At 40.2% G+C, this 21712-nt stretch overlaps 1 protein-coding gene across 2 annotated transcripts in view; it reads left to right on the top strand.

Annotated features, from left to right (window-relative positions):
* The window catches only part of DGKH (diacylglycerol kinase eta), a 193207-nt gene that overhangs the window by 103538 nt on the left and 67957 nt on the right, over positions 1–21712 (top strand). The window contains exons 5-6 of one of the 2 annotated variants that reach the window (XM_068984345.1): positions 17400–17504; positions 17767–17899. In XM_068984345.1, coding sequence (XP_068840446.1) covers positions 17400–17504; positions 17767–17899 — 238 coding nt within the window. Of the gene's footprint in view, positions 1–17399; positions 17505–17766; positions 17900–21712 lie in introns of those variants that run through there. The other variant, XM_068984346.1, reaches the window with a different exon arrangement.

The following is a 21712-nucleotide window of genomic DNA, read 5'->3' on the forward strand; positions in this document are numbered from 1 at the left end:
AAAGACATATGCACAAGGATATTTATTGCACACTGAAATAAGGAAAGATGGGAAGCAACCCAAATGTGCAAATTAGAGGCTGGTTGAGATGAATGGTGAAATTTGTCACACAGTAGAATGTTATGCAATAACGAAAAAGAATGATTCAATGAGCTCTCTCTGTGTCTGTATACACCAGGGTATCCTTGGCAGTCCAGTGGTTGGGACTCTGCCCTTCAAATGCAGGGGACACAGGTTCAATTCCTAGTTGCAGAACGGGGATCCCACATGCCACGTGGCATAGCCAAGGAAAGAAAAAAAAGAAAAAATTAAATTAAAAAATACACACCAAACTCCCAAATTTTATTCAGTGGGAAAAGCCAACTGTGGAAAAGCATGTGTGTATAAAATGCCACAGTCTGCGTATGCGCACACATGCATACATTTAAACCTCAAAAGACTACATATTTGCTGTATATGCAGAGAAGGTCTCTGAAGAGGTACCCGGAAGCTTACAAATATTTCCATCAGGAAGGAAACTTACAAATTACTTATTCAAAAAATTTTACATGCTATATGGAAGCCCTTTCTGATAGCTTCGTATCAGATGCATTTGACAAGAGTGATGGGTTTAGGGTGTGCGTGCTCAGTCATGCAGTTGTGTCTGACTCTGGGACCCCATGGACTGTAACTGCTACGCCCCTCTGTCCATGGGATTTCCCAGGCAAGAATGCTGGAGAGGGTGGCCATTCCCTTCTCCAGAGGATCTTCCCAACCCAGGGATCAAACCCGAGTCTCTTGCCTCTCCTGAGTTGGCAGGAGGGTTCTTTACCATTGCGCCAGAGGGGTTTAGTAGGAAGCCCAAGTTGGACACCGCTCGAGTGCCAAGGAAACCATCATAGGCTGCATATCAGACCGTCTGTAGTAGGAGGGAAGGAAGGGATGGATGAGAGATGATGTGGGGGAAAGCCAGAGAACAGTGCCGAAGGGAGAGGAGAGCGAGAGGAGGAAATGAACTTAGAACTGTTGAATTTGGGAGGATTGGTATATAAACGATGCTTTTATTGAAGGATAGAAAATAGGAAGACAGGCAGGTTTGTGGGGAGTGAAAAGGAGGCTGTGAATTGGACATTGTGAATTTGAAACAATGGTAAGGTATCCTGGTGATTCTTAGGAGGCTATTGAGAGAGATGCTTTAAAACCCTTAAAATAGCATGAAGTGCTTTCGGGGGGCTCTCCTTTTCGTGGCTCTTTCTCTAGCATATTCAGATATCTTCTCTATTCCTTACGTATGATTGTGGTGTAATGGAAATTTTAGATTTTAGAAACGTTTCAGTTTTGTGGTGACCGGTACAAATAAGATAATTACTTTGTTTTGACAGTTTCCATTGCCTGTGTGTTCTGTACAAAGCAATTTATGGTTACAAACCAAAAGAGCGTGTGCCCAGGGAATGAGGCTAATGTATTGTTCCAATCCCTAGTACAGTCTAAAAATATTAAATGAAGGATAAAACTTTTAATGTGTCCATTAACTAATACTCGCTGCTAATTTTCAGTGGAAGTGTATGTGACGGCCTACATAAACAATTCCTGAAATTGCTGTGATCCTTGTTATTACCGTTAATACTGATATTAATGGTTTGTTAATAAACAAAAAACCTTTCAGTTTCCAATGGACTGTGTAATACTTCAAGGATGGTGCTCTATATGATTATCGTTGTTGCTGTTGTTCGGTTGCTGTGTTGTGTCCGACTCTTTGCAACCATGTGGACTGCAGCGCGCCAGGCTCCCCTGTCCTTTACTGTCTCCGGGCGTTTGCTCAGATTCATGTCCGTTGAGTTGGTGGACATAAATCTTACCTGTCCAACCATCTCATCCTCCGCTACCCCCTTCTCCTTTTACCTTCAATCTTTCCCAGCACCAGGGTCTTTTCCAATGAGTTGGTTCTTTGAATCAGGTGGCCAAAGTACTGGCGTTTCAGCTTCAACATCAGTCCTTCCAATGAATATTTAGGGTTGATTTCCTTTAGGATGTCCTGGTTCTTGTCACTGTTTTGTTCTCCAAAGATAATCTGGCTTGCAGAGATCTGTCTATATTAGTAAATGAAGTTATTATTATTATTTTACCAGCACCTTTCCGTGCTCATCTTTAAAGAATGTACAAGTATATACAGGACTGAGATATAAATGAAATATCCCTGATTATTTTTTAAGGGGAGAAAAAGGTAGCAGTTTGTACAGGCTTTTCTGTCATTTCTTCTAGGATAATGCCAGTAAATTGTTTGATGTTCCTTCATTCTCTAGGAGGTGGCTAGGAAAGCAGACCGAATTTAGTTTCAAATCCTACATGTACATTGTGACCTTGGGCAGGTTACAAACCTCTTTGGGTCTTAGGTTCCTCAAATGTAAGGTGGTTTGCTCCCTTTTGAGCTCTGTGGATGAAATTTGATACAGTATGATATGTGATGTAATATGATATATGCTGGCCGTCCTGGGTGCCACAGTGGGAAAGAATCTGCCTGCCAGTACAGGAGATGAGGGTTCGATCCGTGGGTCAGGAAGATCCCCTCGAGGAGGAAATGGTAACTCACTCAAGTATTCTTGCCTGGAGAGTCCCAGGGACAGAAGCGCTTGGTGGGCTACAGTCCATGGGGTCACAAAGAGCTGGACATGACTGAGCTCCCACACATGGTATACGCTGTACGACAGATGAGATGATATATGATGAGATATATCTTAGTACACATGTGTTCTGGCCTGTTACAACGACTCCGTAAATGGTAATTCTTAGCATTTTGGACTTTAAACTGATTTTCATTCCAAGTGTGAAAGCCGGAGTCATCTGAACTGCTCGCTCATCACTTTCACAGCCAGTCGCCACGTCCCATTAATGCTGCCTCTGGAAGGCTGTTAAACCCTTCACCATCTCTGCTGTCTGTTCTGGCCTCCTCCTCTCCGTAGCAGCCCACTGCCACCCTGAGCTCAGACCCTGGCTTGTCCTGCCTGCAGTTTCAGAAGAGTCTTCTCCTCTGTCTCTTGCCCACCCGGCTGACCCGCTACGTTGCTGCCAGACTTCTCTTTCTAAAATAAAGTGCTTGCTCCCTTCCTTGCTTACAGCCCTTTCGTAGCGCTCTGTCACTCTGGGGATCAAAGCCAGACTCCGGAGCATGGCTGAAAGCTTTTCATAACTACCTTTGGCTTCGCTTTGTTCTTCCCCCTGTGATTGGCCTATCACACTACTTACAGCACTGGTTCTCACCTTGACCTTTCTTCACCTGTGTGGTTTGTGTGTCCCTTTACTGGCAATAACCCTCCCTCTCCATAGAAATGCACTCAAAATCTTAACTTGAAAAAAAAGGGCACTTAATGGGACAATTGGGGAAATTTTGGCCATTGACTGATTATAAAATTATAGTAAGGAATTATATTATAAAATGATAGTAAGGGCTTCCGTGATAGCTCAGCTGGTAAAGAATCCGCCTGCAGTGCGGGAGACCTGGGTCCGATCCCTGGGTTGGGGAGATCCCCTGAAGAAGGGAAAGGCTACCCACTCCGGTATTCGGGCCTGGAGAATTCCATGGGCTGTAGAGTCAACAGGGTCACAGAGAGTCGGACACGACTGAGCGACTTTCACTCACTCACTCAAGGAATTATTACACTTTTTTAGGTGTGAAAAAAAAATCCTATTTTCATCGTTAAATGCTTGACTATTGGCTCCCTGATGTATCAGTCTTGGTTAGCTGCCAAAGTTTCACTATATTTCAGTTGCACCCTGGGTGCTGAGAGCGTAGATAAGGGTCCAGATCTTGAAGGATCTTGAAGTCGGGTCACGTGGTCTAGAAGACGGCAGGAACTGACTGTACTGAAACCATGTTTACTTATCCGTGTTCCTCGTTATCCTATGAGCTCGTTGAGAATGGAGTATTTCATGTCGTTGTTTCCAGGGCTTCAATATTGCTTGGCATAAAATAGACACTCTTTATATTTTCTAGTGACTGAGTAATTTGATTGATGGATTCAAATAGAGAGGGTAAGTTTCTAAACGATCACAATAGATAGCCTTTAGCACTTTCCTCATAATGTTATAGCTCATCTAATCCGTTATCTTTGCCCATTGCTTAAGACATTAATACGCTCTGTGCTACACTTGCGCTTTCGATCTTTATTTTTTATTTATTTATGTTGTATGTGTGTGTGTTTGACTTTTAGAATGCACTTGTACAACAGACATGAAGTGGGTGGAGTCAGGAAACAGTCAAATATTATTCTCTGAGTAGAGAAAAGTGCTATAAAGGTAGAGAGTGAAAGTGGAGACCTTAGATAAGGTTATCAGTTAAGGGAAGTTCAGTTCAGTTCAGTTCAGTAGCTCAGTTGTGTCTGACTCTTTGTGACTCCATGGACTGCAGCACGCCAGGCTTCCCTGTCCATCACCCACTCCTGGATCTTGCTCAAACTCATGTCCATCGAGTCGGTGATGCCATCCAACCATCTCATCTTCTGTCGTTCCCTTCTCCTTCTGCCTTCAATCTTTCCCAGCATCAGGGTCTTTTCCAATGAGTCCATTCTTCACATCAGGTGGCCAGAGTATCAGAGTTTCAGCTTCAGCATCTGTCCTTCCAATGAATATTCAGGACTGATTTCCCTTAGGATGGACTCTAAAGGGTCTTGTCCTACACCACAGTTCAAAAGCATCAATCCTTTGGTGCTCATATTTCTTTGTAGTCCAACTTTCACATCCACACGTGACTACTGGATGTAGCTTTGACTAGACTGCTTTTTAATATGCTATCTAGGTTTGTCATAGCTTTCCTTCCAAGGAGCAAGCGTCTTTTAATTGCATGGCTGCAGTCACCATCTGCAGTGATTTTGGAGCTCCCCAAAATAAAGTCTGTCACTGTTTCCATTGTTTCCCCATCTATTTGCCATGAAGTGATTGGACTGGATGCCATGATCTTCATTTTTTTGAATGTTGAGTTTTAGGCCAGCTTTTTCACTCTCCTCTTTTACTTTCATCAAGATGCTCTTTAGTTTTTCTTCTCTTTCTGCCATAAGGGTGGTGTCATCTGCGTATCTGAGGTTATTGATATTTCTCCTGGTAGTCTTGATTCCAGCCTGGCATTTCACATGATGTACTCTACATATAAGTTAAATAAGCAGCGTGACAATATACAGCCTTGACATACTCCTTTCCCAATTTGGAACCCGTCTGATATTCCATGTCCAGTTCTGACCTACATACAAATTTTTCAGGTGGCAGGTTAGGTGGTCTGGTATTCCCATGTCTTTAAGAATTTTCCACAGCTTGTTGTAATCTACACAGTCAAAGGCTTTGGCATAGTAAATAAAGCAGAAGTAGATGTTTTTCTGGAACTCTCTTGCTTTTTCCATGATCCAACAGATGTTGGCAATTTGATCTTTGGTTCCTCTGCCTTTTCCAAATTCAGCTTGAATATCTGGAAGTTCACGGTTCACGTACTGTTGAAGCCTGACTTGGAGAATTTTGAACATTACTTTCCTAGAGTATGAGATGAGTGCAATTTGCGGTAGTTTGAGCATTCTTTGGCATTGCCTTTCTTTGGGATTGGAAACTAAACTGACCTTTTCCAGTCCTGTGGCCACTGCTGAGTTTTCCAAATTTGCTGGCATATTGCGTGCAGCACTTTCACAGCATCATCTTTTAGGATTTGAAATAGCTCAACTGGAATTCCATCATCTCCACTAACTTTGTTCAAAGTGATACTTCCTAAGGCCCACTTGACTTCTCATTCCAAGATGTCTGGTTCTAGGTGAACCCAGGCACCTTGAAGCCAGGTGAACCCAGGAAGTTACTCAACTCTGTTTTTCAAACACTTGGGTGTTAGACGTACGGGGAACCTGCACACACTAAGCAAACTGTATAGAAGTGCACAGCTGATGGGTGTGGCCTGCCTTTCGGTTCTGAATTCTTTTAATTCCCTTTGGTAGTTGTGAAATAGGTTTGCTTTGTACTGGCAGTGTAAGTATTAATTGACTTTGGTCTCCTCTTCAAATGATGATCAGTGGTTTTTAGATTTTTTAGAAATCAATTTTGGTGAACCAAGTATATTTTAAGTACTATTATTTAGTTAAGTTATAGCTTAATTAGTTTGAAAATTTTTATAGGAAATTTTTTTTTGTTATTGCTAATCTGAAACTTTCTTCATCTTAAGCCTTTTGTTTTCTGTTGACATAATTGTTTTGTCAACAGTTGGTTTCTTAGAGTTGATATCTCAGTTTATAGCACAAGAGATTTCACTTTCGGCAGCTTAGAAACAGGCTCTACTTGTTTGGCTTAACAAGAAAAAGAGGTTGTGATATGAAGCTGGACATTCTAACTGTACACTCTGGCTCTCCTATTTAACAAGTTTAAATAGGAGATTTTAAACAAGTTAAATTTATTTTTACCTATCATGTCGGCCAGCTAAATATCTGGATGATTGAATGAGATAAGGCACTCTGAAAATGTAAAATCCTGCAGGAGTAATCATTCTGTCTGTTAACATGGAAGTGAAAGTGTGATCTGACTGTTTGTGACCCCATGGGCTATAGCCCTCCAGGCTTCTCTTTCCCAGGCAAGAATACTGGAGTGGGTTACCGTTCCCTTTTCCAGGGGATCTTCCCAATCCAGGGATCAAACCTGGTCTGAGCCACCAGGGAAACCCCATTTATCAACATAAGAGCCTCCTATTTTAAAAAAACTTTTTGTTTTGTATTGGTGTAGAGCCAGTTAACAGTGTTGTGATAGCTTCAGGTGAATAGTGGAGGGACTTAGCCTTACATGCACATGTATCCATTACCCTGTGAATTCCCCTCCCATCCAGGCTGCCACATAACGCTGGGGAGAGTTTCCATGTGAAGAGCCTCCTATTTTTAAGGAACTTAATTATTAATCCCTTTGAAAAGAAGTTGTCTACATCCATGGATATTAGTTAAAATTATGAATATAATAAAATATACTAGGGGTGTCATTGATTATAGTATCAAAAGTTATAACTATATATTTATTTTGTGGGTGCGGGAAGCTGAATAATGAACCCTGAAGATGTTTACACCGTAATTCCTGTGACCTATGAACATCACTTTCTATGGCAAAAGAGACTTGCTAGTTGTGATTGTGTTAAGGATACTGAGATGAGGTTATCCTGGATTATTGGAGTGGGCCCAGTTATCACCTGGGTCCCTGTAAGAGGAAGACAAGAGGAATCAGAGAAGGAAATGGGTGAAACGATATGATACAAGGAAGGGGCACCATGAGCCAAGCAATGGAGGCAGCCTCTAGAAACTGAAACAAAACAGGAAACAGATTCTTCCTACAGCCTCCAGAAGGAATGTAGCCCTCCAACACCTTTGATTTCAAACTCCTATCACAGCTGTATGGGAATCCTTTGTTATAGCAGCAATAGGAAACTAATACAGGAGGGACTGCCTGACATTAAGAATTGTACTTCCCAGGTGGCTCACTGGTAAAGAACCTGTCTGCCAACGCAGGAGATGCAGGAGACATGGGTTCAATTCCTGGGTCAGAAAGATTCCCTAGAGAAGGAAATGGCAGCTGGATCCATTATGCATGCCAGGAAAAACCCCATGGACAAAGGAGCCTGGCGGGCTACGGTCCAGGGGGTCGCAAGGAATTGAATGTGACTTGATAACTAAACAACAGCATTCATAATTATAGGTCATTAGAGTTATAAGAGACTGTTAATACTAACTTGGATACAAACTTTGTCTTCAAAGAAACAGTGGTTTGTCATTATACAACTAATTTATGTATGTAAATGATACGGTAGGACATCCCAACAAAGAACACTTATAGCTTTCCTTAATAGCCTCCATGAAGCCTTCTCCACGTCTTGTTTTCCAGGGATAGCAGGTCAGGGAAGCACAGCTTCAGAGGTACTGACTTTACAGCTTCACTGTGGCCCCTCTTTGACTCTCTAGTGAACTGAATGCTTCTAGGAAGTGACAGAACGATCTCCCTGAAGCAAAGCCTTAAAGACACGACATTCCCATAAAGATGTTAAATGCACTGCTTTCTTTTACAGTTTTTAGATGGATTCTAAGACTACATGAATTACGTAATGTTGAGTTCATTGCTCCTTTGAAAAATATTTAGATTCTGGCAGCTTACAAGTCTCTATTTTGTAGTGTTAATATTTTATTGTTTTTCAAGAAAATTTTGATTTTCGAGTATTTTATATTTTTTAATTTAAGTGAAGGGAAACTTTGATTTTTAGAATGTGAGCTCCTGTGGAAATACTAGATATGTAGAGAGAATATTGGTATTGATAGCATTGAAGTCAGTGGTTCTTTTTTCAGGGGAACAGGTACCAGGCAATTTTAAAAATCCAACCGTAGGTTATAAGGCAAATCAAATTAGCATAGAAAATGACATTGTTATGAAGCTATGATTCCCTGTATCAAGTTTTGTGATCTACAGGCTTAATCTTAAGCAGAATCATTGAAACTCAACAATTATATGGGAGTAGGATTTACGCAGCTCTCTGCAGCGTATTTTATGCCACCGCATCTCCATCAGTAATCAGAAGTCTTGCTTCATTAGATTCTGTGGACATTTTGGGTCAGTTGAGCAAGGGAACCACATTACTCATCTAATTTGAGTTTGGTATGGGAGAAGGAGGGCTTTCCTGGTGGCACAGTGGTAAAGAATCTGCCTGCAGTGCAGGAGCCCCGAGTTCGATCCCTGGGTTGAGATGATTCCCCTGGAGGAAGGCATGGCAACCCACTCCAGTATTCTTGCCTGGAGAATCCCCGTGGACAGAAGAGCCTGGCGGGCTGCAGTCCATGGGGTCGCACAAAGTCAGACGTGACTGAGCAACTAGGCAGCAGCAGCATGGGAGAAGGAAGTGGGGGGTCAGATGCTTGTGTCCAGGTGGGTGTGGCCTGCAAGCTGAGGTTTAAGACACCCACATCCCTTGCCTTCTCATTTCCTTAAAGAGTTTTGCTTGGGGTTCCCAAATGCTTAGTACATTTTTTTTTAATCCAGACTCAGAGTAACTGTGATGAACCCCCCCATCCACACAGCCTCTCTCTTACTGCCATCTAGATGTTGCCACACTTGATTTATCTATCTTCTCTTCTCTCTATTTTATCTGAAGTGCTTTAAAGCAAATCTTTCTCATCATTGTACTGACCCCTGATTCTTTAGTAGGCATCCCTCAAAATTTAGTTGCCAGATTTTAACTCTGCCTCTTTTCCATCTTTCTTCTCAAACAAAACCTGGGTATGCAGAAGCTGTGGAAGAGAAAGAGAATCTGAGTTGACCGTAGTTACTTAGTTCAGTATTTTACAGTGAAGGGATAATTTTTTTTTAATTTGCTGTTAACACTTTTTAAACCCCTCATATAGAAAGTAGGGGGCTTCCCTAGTAGCTCAGCTGGTAAAGAATCTGTCTGCAATGCAGAAGACCCTGGTTCAATTCCTGGGTCGGGAAGATCCCTTGGAGAAGGATAGGCTACCCACTCCAGTATTCATGGATTTCCCTGGTAGCTCAAATGATACAGAATCCACCTGCAATGCAGGAGACCTGGGTTCAGTCCCTGGGTTGGGAAGATCCCCTGGAGGAGGGCATGGCAGCCTACTCTAGTATTCTTGCCTGGAGAATCCCCATGGACAGAGGAGCCTGGCAGGCTGGAGTCCATAGTGTCGCAAAGTTGGACACGGCTGAAGCAACTTAGCATAGCACAGCAGCACATCCATCAACACCTCAGAAAAATTACTTTTTAGATCAGTATTTGTCATCTTAGAAAACCAGTGGGGCTCGAAGCAACTATGATAAAAGAGGGAAGCACTGACCTTAGAAGGCAAAGGCGCCAGTATGTAGGATTTGCAAACTCAGTGCCTCTAGGGACCAACAGGGTATGGAGTGGTCAGCTGAAGAAAATAGGTTTAAGCTGCCTGTATGGTGATGAGCTAGGAACCTGTCTAAAATGATAGACATTAACTTGTTGTTTCACAATACACCACTTCAGTGGTCAACAGAATGGCCAAACAAAAACCTCGGAGATCACCGTTTGGTAACTAATGTTGTATCGCATGGGGTGCTAAAGGTGGTAGGCTGTTACATATGAGTGAGTGGGTAATCATCGCTCAGTCGTGTCCGACTCTTTGCAAACCCATGGACAGTAGCCTGGCAGGCTCCTGTATCCATGGAATTCTCCAGGCAAGAATACTGGAGTGGGTTGCCATTTCCTTCTCCATGTTATATACGGGTCCCACACACAGAAATACTACTAGGTGCAGAATTCTGGAAACTTGGGAGCACAGGGGTATGGGGAAAGGGGTATGGCTGTTTTCCCATAAAGAGCCATAAAGCTTAAGATCATTTTCTTTACATTATTTAGACCAGATCCTTCCTTGACTAAAGGGAAAATTGGTTGCTTCTGTTATCCTTCATGTTTGATTAATGGAGGTGCACCAGAATTACCTGTATAGCTTTGTCAATATACAGTAATATCTGAAATTATTCATGCCCCCCACAATAAGATTTTGATTCACCAAGTCTGATTTGGAGCATGTTTTGAAAAAACTCTCTGCTTGATTCAAGTACGGACACATCATTAAAGACCTGCGCCTTTGGATGTAGCGGTCTCTGTTTACTCTCTGAAGTATGGGAGTATCTCTGCTCTCAAAATACCCATGTATGATGCTTAGCTATGTTGCAGTTTGGCACATTTAAATTGTCAAAGTGAATTATTTCATTCCATAAAAGGACAATGGAAAAAAAGAGAACATCCATAATTTAAGAGATGGATGTAGATTTTATGAGGAAGGATGGAAGAGGAACATTAAGACTGAGCTTTTGGCCACTTCATGTATAGCAAACCGAGTGTAAGAAAGACATGTATCTATACCTGGTTCGGCTTTAACAAAGTCGAAGTGTAGTCCCTAAGTTATAACAAATACAGGCAACAGACATCGTTATAGCGCAACTAGACTTTCTGTTTGTCCTGCTTTCCAAGAAGGGCCTCTCACTGCATACGAATTTTTATTTCAATCAAGGCAATTCAGGATTAATCACTAAAGATATAACAGTAAGTACTTGCCAGAGGGCAGACATATCTATGTTGTAGACCTTTAGATTAGAAATAAGAATTTTCTAACAGAAAAAATTGTTGGACACTTAAAGTTACCAGAGAAGATTCAGAATTTCCGTCATTGCAGAATCAGGAATATTAATTAAAAGGAGGAACCCTCTATGTTTTTTTCCCGGCAACACACCACACACTCTCACAGACACACACAGTCTATCTTACACATATCCACCTGACGTGTATTATACATACATATATGTATATATATATGTATGTATGTATATATGTATGTACACATATGTATATATGTATGTATATGCACACACTCACACACATATATACTGGAGAAGGAAATGGCAACCCACTCCAGTACTCTTGCCTGGAAAATTCCATGGATAGAGGAGCCTGGTGGGCTATAGTCCATGGGGTTGCAAAGAGTCGGACACGACTGAGCGACTTCACTTTCTTTCTTTCTATAGTTCCTTTCGGAGAAGGAAATGGCAACGCACTCCAGTGTTTTTGCCTGGAGAATCCCATGGACAGAGGGGCCTGGTGGGCTGCAGTCTATGGGGTTGCAGAGAGTCAGACACGACTAAGCAACTCACACACACGCATATTCACCACCACCTCAACCTCATTCCTTCTCTCTCTCACATGCATGCGCGCTCTCTCTCTCTCTCACACACACACACGCATTTTCTCTCACTCTCTCCTCTGCACCTGCCCCATCCCTGCAGTAGGAACCTTCTATCTTAATTAGTGGAGACATGATACCTTCCAGAGCCAGCATTCTGAACTCTCACTGCTGTACTGGGATCTCATGCTCTTTGGTAAGCCTTTCGCCATTATAATCCTGCTGTGGGTAAGGTTAGACACAGTGCAATTAAAGGAGGGGACCATTGTTTCCTGATTTGTTTGTTGATATCTCCTAATGTCTTCTAAGGAATAGGTCATTATCTCTAACTCTATTTGGGTGGTTTCCTACTCAGTGACTATTTTGTTGGCAAAATGCCTCCATTTTTGACCCAAGTTCCTGTTACTTTTGTCTATGACCACACTTACACAGTGCTAGTGGTAAAGAACCTGCTTGTTAATGGAGAAGACATACGAGATGAGGGTTCGATTCTTGGTTCGGGAAGATCTCCTGGAGAAGGGGATGGCAACCCACTCCTGTATTCTTGCCTGCAGAATCCCATGGACAGAGGAGCCTGGCAGGCTACAGTCCACGGGGTCACAAAGAGTTGGACATGACTGAAGCGACTTAACATGCATGCATACTTTCACAAGAAATATGTATATTATAGAAGAAAGCTGTGAATATGTACCTCATCTCATCTCTGGCTTCCTAACAGACACTGTGCTGAGGGCTTTGCTTGGATTGTCTCCCTAATCCACACCACACTCTGCAGAGCTGTGAGGAGCTGTTCCAGCCTCTCTTTGCAGATGCAAAACTGAGGCGCAGAGAGCCAGGAGGCGTTCCTAGCCACACATCTAAGGAAGGATGCTGTTGGTATTCATTCTAAGTCTGACTTCAGGGTTTAGACACTGAATCACTCTGTTGTTGCATTCGTGGTTTCCAGTTGGGAATTTACAATAAAATATCTTTAGAAATGGCAACCCACTCCTATATTCTTGCCTGGGAAATCCCATGGACAGAAGAGCCTGACGGGCTACAGTCCATGAAGTCGCAAAGAGTCGCAAAGACTGAGCGCCTGAGTGACTGAGCACGCACGCATCTTTAGAATGTTGGCTCTCAAACTTGGCTGTACTTGGGAATCACTTGGGAGCTTAAAAAAATTACAACTGGTAGCTGGATTTCACCCTCTTATGTTCTGAGTTCATCAGTGTGGAGCATGGCCTTGACATTGGAATTTTTTAAAGTCTCCCAGGTGATTTTAAAGTACAGCCAAGTTTGAAAACTCCTGCTTTAAAATGGTGCAAAGTTTTAAATTCTTGTTCTAATGTTAGTAAAATTAAAGGATGTTTTTATGACTGAAATACTACATATTTGCTTTAGAAACCACAGGCAAAGCAAAACAAAATATTTAAATTGTCTACAGTTCTTTCACTGAAAGATGACCAATACAGTTATTTGTTTTTTTCTATTCATGTATTTAAAGTCTTAACTTAATGTTGCTCTTTGATATAATTTTATATATTAATGCTAGATTGTTTTATATGTGTTTTTTATATTTACATGCTTTACTGAACTGAGAAATTATTGATCCTTTTACAACATAATCATCTTGTTGGATTAACCCTTATAGGGCAATAACCATCAAAGTGAAAGAGTATCTCTGTTTCTACAGTGTTTGTGTTTTATTTGAGGTAGCACTTAGAAAACTAATTTAGATATCTTTCCTTTTTTAAAAAATTTTATTGGATTGCAGTTCTTGCCTGGAGAATCCCAGGGACGGGGGAGCCTGGTGGGCTGCCGTCTCTGGGGTTGCACAGAGTCGGACACGACTGAAGCGACTTAGCAGCAGCAGCAGCAGCAGTTGCTTTCCAGTGTTGTGTTAGTTCAGGTATACAGCAAGGTGATTCAGTTATATCTATCTTTCTCTCTATATATAAATATATTCATTCTTTTTCATATTCTTTTCACACGTAGGTTATCATAGAATTTTGAGAAGGGTTCCCTGTGCTGCACAGTAGGTATTTGTTGGTTGTGTATCTTACACATAGTAGTGTTAGATGTCTTTCCTTCGTACTCCAGGGATCGAACCCATGTCTCCTCATTGGCAGGTGAGTTCTTTACTGGTGAGCCACCAGGGAAGCTGGGGATGCCTTAGAATAGGTAAAGTGCAAATCCCGCAATAAAGGAAAAAAGTCCTCTACTTCCAGAAACATCCCACCTTTGGCCCCCAGTCGGGCTTCCCCGATGACTTAGTGGGTAAAGAGTCCACCTTCCAAAACAGAAGACACAGGTTCGATTCCCGGGTCAGAAAGATCCCCTGGAGAGGGAAATGGCAACCCACACCCGTGTTCTTGCCTGGGAAATCCCATGGACGGGAGGAGCCTGGTGGGCTGCAGTCCATGAGGTCGCAGAGTCAGACAAGACTGAGTGAGCACCCACAAACTTAGTCCTCCCTGGGAATGGTCCCTCTTCCGTCCTTCCATCTGCCCACCCTACCGCCTTGTCTTGTAATAAAAAGGCTTTCAGAGTAAAACTCAGTAATTCTCAGAGTTTGCTGCTTCTCAGATATTTTCCTAATAAAGATTTGGATGAGGGACCACTGTAGTTTAATGGGGTTTGGTGACGATGCAACCAGAGCCCATCAGTTAGCAGCTGTGACTGTCACGTCACATTCTTTTCCTCCTCTTCTCTGTGATGAGGAATTTAAGTTAAAGGTGGGGAGAAGACTCGTGCTTTGGCGGATGGATGAGCGATTGACCTGCAGGGGAAAGGGGCAATCTGGGAGGTGTTACTGGTTTGCCTGGTGAACCAGTCTTGTCTGCTGTTCAGCCCAGCCAGTTCTGGGCTGCTCCCTGAGTATTTTTGGTCCTGCAGCCGCAAAATGAGATCTCTCTGCATTTCATGATTTATGGAGGATTTCCTTTTTCTGGATCAACATCTTAACTTGATAATCAGTAGATTTCTTAATCACAAGGCTTGTAAATCCCGATTACAATTTCTGTATGGCTCAAAAAAATCTTATATTTTAAGAATATATTATGATCTTTACTGGCTTATTATTGCCCATTTTAAAACGCATTTTTTTTTAAAAAGGATAATTTGAATTGAAAGAGACACATGTACCCCAATGTTCATCGCAGCACTGTTTATAATAGCCAGGACATGGAAACAACCTAGATGTCCATCAGCAGATGAATGGATAAGGAAGCTTTGGTACATATACACGATGGAGTATTACTCAGCCGTTAAAAAGAATTCATTTGAATCAGTTCTGATGAGATGGATGAAACTGGAGCCGATTATACAGAGTGAAGTAAGCCAGAAAGAAAAACACCAATACAGTATACTAACACATATATATGGAATTTAGAAAGATGGCAATGACGACCCTGTATGCAAGACAGGAAAAAAGACACAGCTGTGTATAATGGACTTTTGGACTCAGAGAGAGAGGGAGAGGGCGGGATGATTTGGGAGAATGGCATTCTATCATGTATACTATCATGTAAGAATTGAATCGCCAGTCTATGTCTGACGCAGGATACAGCATGATTGGGGCTGGTGCATGGGGATCACCCACAGAGATGTTATGGGGAGGGAGGTGGGAGGGGGTTTCATGTTTGGGAACACATGTAAGAATTAAAGATTTTAAAATTTAATAAAAAAATAAAAATAAAAAAAAAAAATAAAAAGGATAATTTGAAAGTGTAAACATTTTACTTTGTGAATGCATGAAGTACACGCATGATTTATGTTGCTGAAATCCTTCAGCATTGAGGCATTTATGTAGTTTCAAAAACTGCAAGAAAAATTAGATGCTATTTTTCCATCTTTCTTTACCGTCTTTATATAGAATTCACAATGGCTTTTAAAGCCATTAAAGATAGTTAAAACCATCAGACATCCTGCTTTACTAAGAACAACAACAACAAAATGAAAGAATAAGATAGCAAGCCTGGTTTATTTATCTGTATGATATGTATCTCACTCACTCTAAGGTCATAATGAAAGAGAAGGAATCCTTAAAGTGACATCGTATCATATAGCAGAAAGATTAAGTAAAGCATACAGGAGGTGATACTTACTTAAATACCAGATTTATTCAGTCAATCCCATTGACATGCAGATGTTTCTGGAGTGTTGTGCCAGTCACTGGAGCCAGGGGTTTTATCATTTAATGGTACCTCTCTGCTGCACTCGATGAGCTGTCCTGGAAAAACATTTTGAAGCAATAAAGCATCCATTTGGCTCGTAAGTAATGAGAGAGGCATTGCTCTTTGCATTAACTATTTATTGAGGAAGAGGAGTGACCAATTGCTAATAAGCTTTATCCAGAGAGCATAGTGGAAAACAGAAGAAAAGTGAGGTTCTGTTCAATTTCATGTGCAATTAACAAATAACTCAGTGCTGAGTGGTTCGTGCTCCCCATCCACGTGACTTCTGGCCAGCTGTATTTAAGCATGAGTGCCTGTGCAGTGTACTAAAGTCCCGTTGGTCTGAGGACGGATTGTTAGCCTTAACTAATGACGGTTGAGAGGAGGCAATAGGCAATGACCGGTGAGTAGCTACAACTGTGCTGAACTCTGTAGCTTTGAATAAAGGACTTATTTCCTAAGATGAACTGTAGTGATTGAGGCTTGCCAGTTTACTCTTTTAGAGAAGTGCTCCATGTTTGTTTGTTTGTTTTTAATATTAATTATTACTTTTCCATAACTTGGGAAATCTGCTCTCTAATGCAATATGTAGATTATCACTCAATCACATGGCTTTTAACCTGAGAAAATTTCTTGTTTGCTCTATAAATAAATATATAATTTATTATTTGGAATTAGTTTCCAGGTAGTAATGTAACATTTTGTTTTTCTTTCACAAATAAATAAATGGTCCCTTCTTTCCGTAAATGCTTAGGGTGTAGCAACTTTAAGATTACCACCAGAGTATTGTATTCACGCATAAATAGTGGCTGCTTTCAAGTCATTTCAGAATCTTACCTCGAAGAATCTTACTTTTGGTACTGTAGCAGCATGAAATTTTTATTCCTCTTGCTTTAAGATTCTTGGTGTAATGAATTTGCCTTCTTTAGTAACAAGAGAAAAAAGATGAAAGTCACAATTATTTTCTTCTCTTAAAGCCAACTAAAGGACTTGCATGCTAATTCCTCTTCCCTGCTCTCACTAAAAAGTAGTACACTGGAGTTCTACACAATAGGAAGAAAAGTTCATCACAGAAATCATATTACATAACATTACTTAGAATAGTCTTGAAACTGTAATGAAGCCATTATGAAATCATTTAATATTACATTCCTTGATTTTTTAATTTAAAAAATTTTCATATTAGAAAATGTATTAATTCTAAGCTTACTGTGAATTATTTTGAAGTATATTTTAAATTAATTTTCAAGATATATTCCATGAAATAAGAATACTCTGCTCATTTGAGTTCATAGACTTGGGTAAAGGGCTGAAAAGCCTGATAAGTGAATAGCAATGAGATAAAAAACTAGAAAAGATTCGTCAGAATGTGTCTTTCCTAGAAACATTCTGTACCACAGCAAGAACTAAATCCATTTACATTAAAGGGAGTCATACTTTCTTCAGCAAGGAAGTAAGGACTCAAAGTTTAGAAATAGAATCACCTTGCAATATGTTAGGTCTTGTAATAACCTCTCTTTGTTGCCTGTTAGCAGTCATTAGGTTGAATTATCCCTTTCAGATAATCACTCCATTTAGAAGACTAATGCTGTGCGCTGAGAACAGGAAAGAGATGGAGGATTGGATCAGCTCGCTGAAGTCTGTACAGACCAGAGAACCTTATGAGGTGAAGTAGCATCTCTCCTGTCCTCTTAGAGAATAAATGTGATCCATAATGCTACAGCTGTATTCTGTGGGGGGTATACGTAGATTCATTCAGAAACCTGTTTAAACCTGATATAGGTTTTTTTTTTTTTTTTTTTTTTAGCTAAAGCAAAGTGTTTTAGTTTTAAGAATAATGGATTTGAAATTTCGATCATCATTATGTACCTTCTGCATATAGTCCCGTTCTCTCGTTTGGCAAACCTACACTGATGTCTCATTTCCAGGTGGCCCAGTTTAACGTGGAACATTTCTCAGGGATGCATAACTGGTACGCGTGCTCCCACGCCCGACCCACTTTCTGTAACGTGTGCCGAGAGAGTCTTTCTGGAGTCACGTCCCACGGCCTGTCCTGCGAAGGTACGGTAGCATCCAGGGCGTGACCTCCTCCAACACTGTCCTTCCTGTAAACACGCCGCCACCGGCACCTCTGTGAGCAGAGAAACAGCATCACAGCAAGACATTGCGCTTGGGTGGAAGCAGTAAGTGGGAGCCTCTCAGGGGACCCAGAGTGTTGTCCTTAAACTGTGGCTTCAAGTGGAGCTCTGCCCAGATACGAACAACTTAGAAAATAGTTTAGCTTAGGAAAAGATAACATGCAATCATCTGAAGGAGGAAATGTCAACCCACTCCAGTATTCTTGCCTGAAAAATCCCATGGACAAGGAGCCCGGTGGGCCCTTATCCAAACAGCCTCAAAGAGTAGCACACAACTGAACAAGTGAGCATATATGCATAAATCAAAATGTGGCATTTCCCTCCTCGGGAACTAGCATTTGCTGGTAAAGAAAACTCTGTAGACTGTGTATATCCTTCTCATTTTCCAGCATTGTTTTTCTGTTCTGTTTGGTTATAGAGGACAAAACTTTCTGGTGGACAGTATACACTCTTTTGGCAGAATTTCTGATGGTTACTTATACTACATTGTTTTAAATGTTTTATTTCATTTGTGTTTAATGTAACTGGGGCTTCCCTGGTGCCTCAGATGCTAAAGAATCTGCCTGCAATGCAGGAGACTTGGGTTTGATCCCTGGATCAGGAAGACCCTCTGGAGAAGGGAATGGCAACCCACTCCAGTATTCTTGCCTGGAGAATCCCACGGACAGAGAAGTTGGCTGTCTACAGTCCAGCGGTTGCAAAGAGTCGGACATGAATGAGCAACTAACATGCACACACATCCTTTTAAATTTCTTTAAAGTTTTCTAAAAAAATGGTCTATGCTGCTGTTCTCATCACAGGATTTGTGGGTTATTTTTAAATTTAAGAGAAGTAACCGCTTACCGTCACCAGGGGAAAACTCATACCTTCTTTTGATTTATTTAATAGCTCAGTGGTTCCATCACTGTGTACCTCTTTTTAAACCACTACTATTATTAGCTTTTCTCTCTTAATACAAAAAATTCTTAGGTAATTTTGTAATATAACTATTACAATTAAATAATAGATTAGAAATAGAGTCACAGTTTTAACTCATTTTGAATTATGAAATCCAAGATACATCAGTATTTCAGCTATTGAACATGACGCAGCTTCGTGCGTAAGAATGAAGTTCTGTAGTTAAACTCTGTGGGTTCAGATTCCAGTTTCAATGCTACAAACTATGACCAGGACTAGTTGAACCCTTTTAGACTTTTGCTTCCTCCTCTCTAAAATGGGGATAATAGGCATTCATATCTCACAGGATACTATAAAAGTGAAAGAAGAGAATGCATACACTGATGCTATTTTTCCAGTCAGATAAATTGTAGACATTTGTAGGTGAGTTGTATAAGAAATTCATCAAGCAAACAATTACAGATTGTATCATGGCCTGATGCATTAAAATTCATGAAAACGAGTTGGAGGAGACATAAACATTTTTTTTAGATTTAACAAATAATTGAAAACAAAGACATAATTAGTCTTTCTGACTTTAGTGATGGTATGGAGTTATTCTGAAGGTCTTTGTACAATTACCTTGGTGGTGGTTTAGTCGCTAAGTCATGTCTGACTCTTGTGACCCCATGGACTATAGCCTGTCAGCCTCCTCTGTCCATGGGATTCTCCAGGCAAGAATATTGGAGTGGGTTGCCATTTCCTTCTCCAGAGAATCTTCCCAACCCAGGAACTGAACCCAGGTCTCCTGCATTGCAGGCAGATTCTTTACCAACTGAGCTATAAGGGAAGCCCCCCTATAGTTAGCTTATAGTCTGTTATTCCTCAAACTGCTAAAAAAAAATCTAATCTAATAGCATCTTAGGTACTGTTAGAACTGATCTGTGAGTTATGATCTGAGAGTTATGCATTATTAAATATATTTAATTGTAAAGAAGTTGAACTTAACAGTGGGATGACTGAATATTTTTCTAAGCATTTTAAAAGAAAAATGAAAATTACATTAGCTGGTGAGGATAAAAAGCTTCCAAGTCTTTAAAAAGACGTGTTACATTATTCTATTGATAATTAAGTTTCTGATTTTTAAAGTCTCAATTATAGCATTTTAAAATTATCTTTTAGAGGAATATATGTTAGTATTCAATTTTTTTTGTTGATAAAAATTTGAAATCTTGCCATTAGTTTATTTAGAACTGTAGCAGATTTTAGAAATCCCAAAGGTTTGATGAATACCCAAAAAGGTTGCCTTTTATTTTGTGTTGTTTTATTGTTTAGTTGCTAAGTCATGTCTGACTCTTTTGTGACCCCATGGACTGTAGCCTGCCAGGCTCCTCTGTCCATGGGATTTCCCAGGCAAGAATACTGGAGTGGGTAGCCATTCCCTTCTCCAGGGGATCTTCCTGATCCAAGGATCAAACCCACATCTCCTGCATTTTCAGGGGGATTCTCTACAATGAACCACCAGGGAAGCCTTTTTATTCTAAGAGACTGTAGTTATTTAGGATATGTTCATTGTAAACAAAGTTAAACTTTAGAAATCCCCTTGAAATCTGCATAAACTGCTTGTTTAGCAAAACTGAAGGCTTACAACACAAAAAATTTTTTAAGTTATAACAGAGGTGCAAATACAGGAAAAATTCATTCAATAATGACAATGAATAATGTATTATAATAGAATCCAGCTTCCAAGGTGCAACGCCAATACTATTTTCTTAGTCTTTCTGCCCCCTTTTCACAATAAAAGGAGTCTGTTGATTTGTCTTCTAGGCTTGTGTTGAACAATAACTGAATTATCATTTTAAGGCCTTGCATATATAAAATATATGAATGAAAAACAGAAGGCAGAAAACACATTTCACAGATAATTCCCCAAATCAATTGAGAATGGTAATTATAATTTCAGAGCATAATTGTGATTCACTGGTATTTAAACAGCGCTCTAAGAATAAAAAGTTAGATGGTAGTTCTTTTCAATCAATAGCTTAAAATATCTCTACACAGGTATTTATGAATTTTTGTCTTAACCACGGTTGAACACTTAAAACTTGTTAAAGACTATATTGCAATGAAGAATCATAATTTTATTACAAGCCAGTATATTTTTTAAGTTCTGTGGTGTAAAATAATGGCTATTACAGGTCAGGAAAAAATGCTTTATTTCAGAATCACTTGTTGGGAGAAAATTGTCACCTACCAAATTAAGGTGCCTATTCCTCATGTCCATTCCATAGTGACCATAATTTCATTTATTTGTTTTATTTTAATCATTGTATATTATATTAAACACCTTTGTGATTCTCAACACTCATTGCATGAAGAACTTTATTATTACAAAAGTGATTTTTATTTTTCATGAACTATTTAATTTTTAATGGCAAAATCTTCAAAAAGCCATGAAATTAGACCCTGTTGCCCTCCTTATATTACTTACTTCTTTGTCTCTTAGAAAAGTTATTGACTATCAACACTTACTTGTACTTAGAAAACAGCTTGCTTTTTTAAAACTAAAACTAGACCCATTCTTTTGAGAAATAAAATAACAGATTGAGCCATTTAAATAATTTAAAAATACTAACTAATGTAAAAGTCACTTGCCTTATAGCAAACGGGAGCAGATATCATGCTGAAGTAACTTTTCAAACAAAACTTACTTCCTGCAATGCTGTTTCTTTACATTACTGTTTCTCAGCAATAAAGTTAAGTGGAAAATTTGTTTTCTATATGAGGTCTGTTGCTTGAGTCACAAAGTCATTTACAGCAAAATATTATGATTTCCAGGAAAGAATTTGTCAGTGTACAC

This window comes from Capricornis sumatraensis, chromosome 12 (genome assembly GCF_032405125.1).
Source record: "Capricornis sumatraensis isolate serow.1 chromosome 12, serow.2, whole genome shotgun sequence".
NCBI lineage: Eukaryota > Metazoa > Chordata > Mammalia > Artiodactyla > Bovidae > Capricornis > Capricornis sumatraensis.